Source organism: Cyclopterus lumpus, chromosome 10 (assembly GCF_009769545.1).
Source record: "Cyclopterus lumpus isolate fCycLum1 chromosome 10, fCycLum1.pri, whole genome shotgun sequence".
Lineage (NCBI taxonomy): Eukaryota > Metazoa > Chordata > Actinopteri > Perciformes > Cyclopteridae > Cyclopterus > Cyclopterus lumpus.
Window position 1 is genome coordinate 19,067,564 of NC_046975.1, and position 7,705 is coordinate 19,075,268.

Genomic DNA, 7,705 nt, shown 5'->3' on the forward strand with positions numbered 1-7,705 from the left:
ATCCGGATGTCTTTGCCTCTGCTGCTTCAATTTTGACCACTCTTCTTTTTTTAAAGAAGCGTATTCGTCTCTTTCAAGTTCCCCAATGTTTTGGGAGTGTAATACGTCATTGCTGGATTCCCCCTTAAATCTTGTACATTTTCCATTGCAATGGTCTTAACCTTCACAAAGTCTTGATTGTTGCCTAACGTTAACCCCACCCAAGTGTATTCTGGACAGGGATAATATCTCAACCCATAAATCACAAATCAATGTACCTGCAATCTAGTTTAGGGTTTCTGGAAACCTCAGAAATAATGGAAGAGTGAATGAAAAATATATATATATATATATATATATATATATATTTTTAAACCAGTTTGTTTCTGGATAACAGTGGTTCACATTAGTATCAAATCAAATCATATGTTATATTTACTCTGTCAGTTGTGGAAACCCACCATGAAACAAACGTGCACTGTTTGTGTTGTTTCATGTGTGACGGTTGGTAAATAATGAGAGACCAATCAGATTGCTCTGAAACTGTTCCCTCCCACTTGAACAGATTACATTTAGGTTCATCAACTTCTTATATGATCTGATTTAACTGCAGTCTCAAGTGGATTGACAAGAAAATGAAGATCATTTTTTATTTGCTGCTGATTCTCAGAGTGGGGCGTAAGTACAAGTAGAAATGTCAGATTTACTTTGGATATTCATTTATATTATTGTCATGTGTGTACAGTAATTTGCAGGACATACCAGATTATTTTTCTGTCATTAATCACTGATCTGTGTTTCTCTGATATTTTCAGGATGCACAGATGATCAGATCCTTGAAACAAAGACTGTTGGTGTTGGACAAAACGTGACTCTGACTTGTGCTCGCGACACATCTCTCATCCGAGAAACCTGGTTTTGGATCAGAATTGTTTCTGGAAACTCACCTGAATCCTTGGGAGGAACATATAATTTTAATTATGATGATAGTGATAAGACTCTTCACATTACAACAAAACAAGAACCTGGAACATTTCTGCTGCATATTCATGAAGCAAAGCTAAGCGATGTCGGACTTTACTCCTGTATAAAAGTAAACCAACTTAATTTAACATTTTTAAAAGGAACATTTCTGAGTATTGGAGGTAAATATCTAAATATAAAGATAGTATGTGTGTCCATATTTATAGAACAATGTTCATATAAATAAACATGTTTAACAATGTTTATGTTCATTAAAGCATGATTATTATGATCTTTCTCCAGAACCTGATATCACTTTCATCACTCAAGACTTCCCATCTGCTCCGGTCCGTCCAGGAGACTCAGTGACTCTGCAGTGTTCCGCCCTCTCACACTCTGAGAGGAGAACTTGTCTAGGAGAACCGAGTGTGTTCTGGTTCAGAGCCGGATCGGATGAATCTCATCCCAGTTTAATTTATGCCCAAAGAAGCAACAGTGCTGGATGTGAGAAGAGTCCTGAAGCTCACTCTCCACAGAAATGCGTCTACAGCTTCTCTAAGGACGTCACCTCCTCTGATGTCGGCACTCATTACTGCGCTGTGGCCACATGTGGACAGATATTATTTGGAAATGGAACAAAACTGGACATTGAAGGTAATGGCAAAACATTTCCATATAAATCATTAATACAGATTAATTTTTAATCCATTAAGATCATGTATCACAAAGCCATTGTACCACATGCGGCATATCATCTTCTCAAAATAGTTGTTGACTTCAATTATTCGCTCATTTTCATATACTTGCAGCATCTGACATGTGGGATTTGCAGAAGGCCAACGCAGCTCTGATTCTGGTATTATTAGCTCTGGCTATAAGTCTGATTGTTATTGGCTTCCTGATTTATACCATCAAGATAAAAACGTGTTGCAACGGTAATTTAAGTTTCTTACAGCATCTTGCAAAAGCTACCTTTTCAGAATTACCACAACTGATATGTGTAAATGAACCTACCTCTTTCATCCTAAATCTGTTTTTATTTTATAAAAACAGCTGCCGTTGCTCTGCAAATAAATGCTGCAACAGCCAGCGGTGCCCCCCAAGGTCAGCGGGTAAGGTTTATAAAGAAAAAATGACACTGGAAAATGTATTGCCATATTTCTTTCTCTATATATAGAAAATATATTATGCTATTTTATAATATTTGTTCCATATTTATTCAGAGAAATGAGGACTTTTTGGCATATTCTGCACCAACCTTCACCAAGAGGAAATCTGGCAGAGCAGAAAAAAAGAATGTAAAACCAGCGGAGAAAGAGACCATCTACTCTGATGTCAGGACTTTAGTGACAGATTAACTATCTACTGGATTTGCTCATAAAGTTAATACATATTCTGTCTGGCACACTGTTGTAAATATGCTGCTTTACTTCTGATATTGGTTAGTCTTTTATCTTGATAACCTTGAAAAATGTTTTATGTATTTTGATATTATGTTTTAATGGCTTTTGTTGATATTCTACAAAGCACCTCATATCTTTTAATTCTTGTTTAGTTTTGTGCATTGTTAAATCTTTGACCATTATTTTATTTAATTGTATCACTTCAAATAGGCTGTTTGAAAGATTGACCTTGAAAGAGTCAGAGGGTTGAAGAATGGTTCTCTGATGTTCAGTTTTAAGGCTTTACACTCCAAATATGTATCAATGCTAAGGTGCATTGTTTTCTGTTAAATATGTTAACTAATCAGAGCAAAAGAAAAAGCAATTACATTACACGCTATCAAAGCTCTCAACAAAACTATGTGTCTAAATCTATTTGGCAAATAAAGACAATCATTGTATAAGTAATGTGTTGATGTGTTTTATGATTCTGGCTGTAGGTTCAGGTGGTATATCATAACCCGGAGGGTTGCTGTGAAAAGGTTATATTGAGCTTTAGTATATATAATACATATTTAATGTTGATTAAAGTTGGATTAGTGCCATATATGTAGTTTGTGAGATGTGTTTGTGGTTATTTGGTTGGTGTGTGATTGTCCCAGCCAGAAACAGATGGAGGACCACAGATAAGACAAGAACGCCCAGTAGCGCCTGCCTTTTCTTGAACGACACTTACAGTTACCACTGTGTAGCTGTCCCCCACGACTTCCTATGACTGTAGAGCAAAGCATGGCTAACAAAAACACATGCGGAGCATTTTGTGTTGCAGGCACAATTAGTTTCCATGTTATAACATATACAATGTAGAAAATGTGAGGGGACAACTACTCAATCGAATAAACCCGTCATTCTTTCTGGTCTCGCAGCACTTTGTAAATGCCTTCTGCGTATAGCGAGAAGAACCAAGCTGTGGTGGGCCATGTGTACAACAACCTTCAAGGCAGAGACTTAAGCAAGGCTGGCCCACCTGTTTGCAGATCAGTAGGCAAACTTAACTTAAGATCAAGGTTAAAACTTCTGCATTGACAAAAAGACCAGTGAGTGATTAGCACCTCCCCCTCTGACAGCACCGACAAATGAACAGAGCAGTGGGATGAAAACCGGTCTTGACATCGCGTGACTGGGTGTATTTGTGTCACCCTCCTGAACCCTTTACCTGTAAGTTGATGTGATATTTGTAACTATCATAAAAACAAGTGTGTTAGTAAAAGGTAAAAGATCAGTCAAGCGGAGCTTCCTGAAGACAACAAGGAGTGAGAAATGCAGGTTTGCATTGACACCTCTGTTTGAGGCCCTGCCACAACAATGACAACGTTTCCAGGCATCATGTGTTTGTCAGTGGTGACTGTGAATGTGTGTCTATTTGTGTCTGTTAGTGTGTGAATGTACAAAGCGTGTTCTCGCCCGTCATTGAACCCGATGAAGGCCACAAACCACAACGAGCTGGTCTAACAAATGTTATGGAAGTTTCGGTTCTAAAGTGCAGATAGATAGGTTGTCTTTTTTTATTATATTGTTTCATTTGTGGTTTTGTCAAACGTTCACACCGCCTCCCTCCTTCAGATAAAAATATGCGGGTCAGAAACTGTACACCCCCTCCAGGTGAATGTGATACTGTGAGAGTGTCGCTGTGCTGCCCCCTGAAAAGAAGGGAGGTGAGTGTAGAGGAGCCGGAGTGGGCGGGTCAACATTCATGATGTGGAGCATCTGAATTGGCGAGCTGGCACAACGTTTAAGAGGTCACTTCTGTCTTTGTGCATCACTGGCAAATGACTGAAAGTATCTTTTATGCACACAAATCATACTGATCAATATATTCCTGTTTGACTGAGTGCTACAGACAATGTTGTGATTGTTTCTATATGAGGCCCAGAAACATAGACCTACATAATTACAGATAAATTATGCATTTATATTCAAAGGCCACCATAAACTAACAAAATAAGTGGCAGTGATTCAGTGTGGTTCCCTTTGGAGATACATTCATATTGGACTTGTCTGCAATGTGTCATTTACATCCATCAGTGGGTTTGGAGAGAAACTAAAATCCTGCACTGATAAATGGAGCTTTTAAGTTTAAGAGAAGTATACTAGTCAGTGAAGCTCTCATGAAAGACGCTTTTGAGTTGCACTGAAGGAAATGTAGGATCCAGTGTTTTGGGATATTTATTTATGTTGGAACAAAGAATCTGGATGTCTTTGCCTCTGCTGCTTCAATTTTGACCACTCTTCTTTTTTTAAAGAAGCGTATTCGTCTCTTTCAAGTTCCCCAATGTTTTGGGAGTGTAATACGTCATTGCTGGATTCCCCCTTAAATCTTGTAAATTTTCCATTGCAATGGTCTTAACCTTCACAAAGTCTTGATTGTTGCCTAACGTTAACCCCACCCAAGTGTATTCTGGACAGGGATAATATCTCAACCCATAAATCACAAATCAATGTACCTGCAATCTAGTTTAGGGTTTCTGGAAACCTCAGAAATAATGGAAGAGTGAATGAAAAATATATATATATATATATATATATTTTTAAACCAGTTTGTTTCTGGATAACAGTGGTTCACATTAGTATCAAATCAAATCATATGTTATATTTACTCTGTCAGTTGTGGAAACCCACCATGAAACAAACGTGCACTGTTTGTGTTGTTTCATGTGTGACGGTTGGTAAATAAGATAGAAATCAAAGATTGCTCTGAAACTGTTCCCTCCCACTTGAACAGATTACATTTAGGTTCATCAACTTCTTATATGATCTGATTTAACTGCAGTCTCAAGTGGATTGACAAGAAAATGAAGATCATTTTTTATTTGCTGCTGATTCTCAGAGTGGGGCGTAAGTACAAGTAGAAATGTCAGATTTACTTTGGATATTCATTTATATTATTGTCATGTGTGTACAGTAATTTGCAGGACATACCAGATTATTTTTCTGTCATTAATCACTGATCTGTGTTTCTCTGATATTTTCAGGATGCACAGATGATCAGATCCTTGAAACAAAGACTGTTGGTGTTGGACAAAACGTGACTCTGACTTGTGCTCGCGACACATCTCTCATCCGAGAAACCTGGTTTTGGATCAGAATTGTTTCTGGAAACTCACCTGAATTCTTGGGAGGAACATTTCATTTTGATTATGATGATAGTGATGAGCCTCTTCGCATTAAAACAAAACAAGAACCTGGAACATTCCTGCTGCATATTCATGAAGCAAAGCTAAGCGATGCCGGACTTTACTCCTGTATTAAAGTAAACCAACTTAATTTAACATTTTTAAAAGGAACATTTCTGAGTATTGGAGGTAAATATCTAAATATAAAGATAGTATGTGTGTCCATATTTATAGAACAATGTTCATATAAATAAACATGTTTAACAATGTTTATGTTCATTAAAGCATGATTATTATGATCTTTCTCCAGAACCTGATATCACTTTCATCACTCAAGACTTCCCATCTGCTCCGGTCCGTCCAGGAGACTCAGTGACTCTGCAGTGTTCCGCCCTCTCACACTCTGAGAGGAGAACGTGTCCAGGAGAACCGAGTGTGTTCTGGTTCAGAGTCGGATCGGATGAATCTCATCCCAGTTTAATTTATGCCCAAAGAAGCAACAGTGCTGGATGTGAGAAGAGTCCTGAAGCTCATTCTCCACAGAAATGTGTCTACAGCTTCTCTAAGGACGTCACCTCCTCTGATGTCGGCACTCATTACTGCGCTGTGGCCACATGTGGACAGATATTATTTGGAAATGGAACAAAACTGGACATTGAAGGTAATGGCAAAACATTTCCATATAAATCATTAATACAGATTAATTTTGAATCCATTAAGATCATGTATCACAAAGCCATTGTACCACATGCGGCATATCATCTTCTCAAAATAGTTGTTGACTTCAATTATTCGCTCATTTTCATATACTTGCAGCATCTGACATGTGGGATTTGCAGAAGGCCAACACAGCTCTGATTCTGGTATTATTAGCTCTGGCTATAAGTCTGATTGTTATTGGCTTCCTGATTTATACCATCAAGATAAAAACGTGTTGCAACGGTAATTTAAGTTTCTTACAGCATCTTGCAAAAGCTACCTTTTCAGAATTACCACAACTGATATGTTTAAATGAACCTACCTCTTTCATCCTAAATCTGTTTTTATTTTATAAAAACAGCTGCCGTTGCTCTGCAAATAAATGCTGCAACAGCCAGCGGTGCCCCCCAAGGTCAGCGGGTAAGGTTTATAAAGAAAAAATGACACTGGAAAATGTATTGCCATATTTCTTTCTCTATATATAGAAAATATATTATGCTATTTTATAATATTTGTTCCATATTTATTCAGAGAAATGAGGACTTTTTGGCATATTCTGCACCGACCTTCACCAAGAGGAAATCTGGCAGAGCAGAAAAAAAGAATGTAAAACCAGCGGAGAAAGAGACCATCTACTCTGATGTCAGGACTTTAGTGACAGATTAACTATCTACTGGATTTGCTCATAAAGTTAATACATATTCTGTCTGGCACACTGTTGTAAATATGCTGCTTTACTTCTGATATTGGTTAGTCTTTTATCTTGATAACCTTGAAAAATGTTTTATGTATTTTGATATTATGTTTTAATGGCTTTTGTTGATATTCTACAAAGCACCTCATATCTTTTAATTCTTGTTTAGTTTTGTGCATTGTTAAATCTTTGACCATTATTTCATTTAATGGTATCACTTCAAATAGGCTGTTTGAAAGATTGACCTTGAAAGAGTCAGAGGGTTGAAGAATGGTTGTCTGATGTTCAGTTTTAAGGCTTTACACTCCAAATATGTATCAATGCTAAGGTGCACTGTTTTCTGTTAAATATGTTAACTAATCAGAGCAAAAGAAAAAGCAATTACATTACACGCTATCAAAGCTCTCAATAAAACTATGTGTCTAAATCTATTTGGCAAATAAAGACAATCATTGTATAAGTAATGTGTTGATGTGTTTTATGATTCTGGCTGTAGGTTCAGGTGGTATATCATAACCCGGAGGGTTGCTGTGAAAAGGTTATATTGAGCTTTAGTATATATATACATTTAATGTTGATTAAAGTTGGATTAGTGCCATATATGTAGTTTGTGAGATGTGTTTGTGGTTATTTGGTTGGTGTGTGATTGTCCCAGCCAGAAACAGATGGAGGACCACAGATAAGACAAGAACGCCGAGTAGCGCCTGCCTTTTCTTGAACGACACTTACAGTCACCACTGTGTAGCTGTCCCCCACGACTTCCTATGACTGTAGAGCAAAGCATGGCTAACAAAAACACATGCGGAGCATTTTGT

General features: G+C 37.4%; 1 protein-coding gene and 1 long non-coding RNA gene across 2 annotated transcripts; both read left to right on the plus strand.

Annotated features, from left to right (window-relative positions):
• Positions 1–594: 594 nt before the first annotated feature.
• Positions 595–2,792, plus strand: LOC117737198. Its single transcript, XM_034542956.1, has 6 exons — positions 595–657; positions 795–1,124; positions 1,246–1,596; positions 1,752–1,877; positions 1,996–2,054; positions 2,166–2,792. The coding sequence occupies exons 1-6, from the start codon at positions 615–617 to the stop codon at positions 2,298–2,300; spliced, it is 1,044 nt and encodes a 347-aa protein (XP_034398847.1). The 5' UTR covers positions 595–614; the 3' UTR covers positions 2,301–2,792.
• Positions 2,793–5,150: 2,358 nt separating this feature from the next.
• On the plus strand, positions 5,151–5,894 carry LOC117737208. Its single transcript, XR_004610024.1, has 3 exons — positions 5,151–5,219; positions 5,357–5,686; positions 5,808–5,894. It is a non-coding gene; the product is annotated as an uncharacterized LOC117737208 (long non-coding RNA).
• The last annotated feature ends 1,811 nt before the right edge of the window (positions 5,895–7,705 follow it).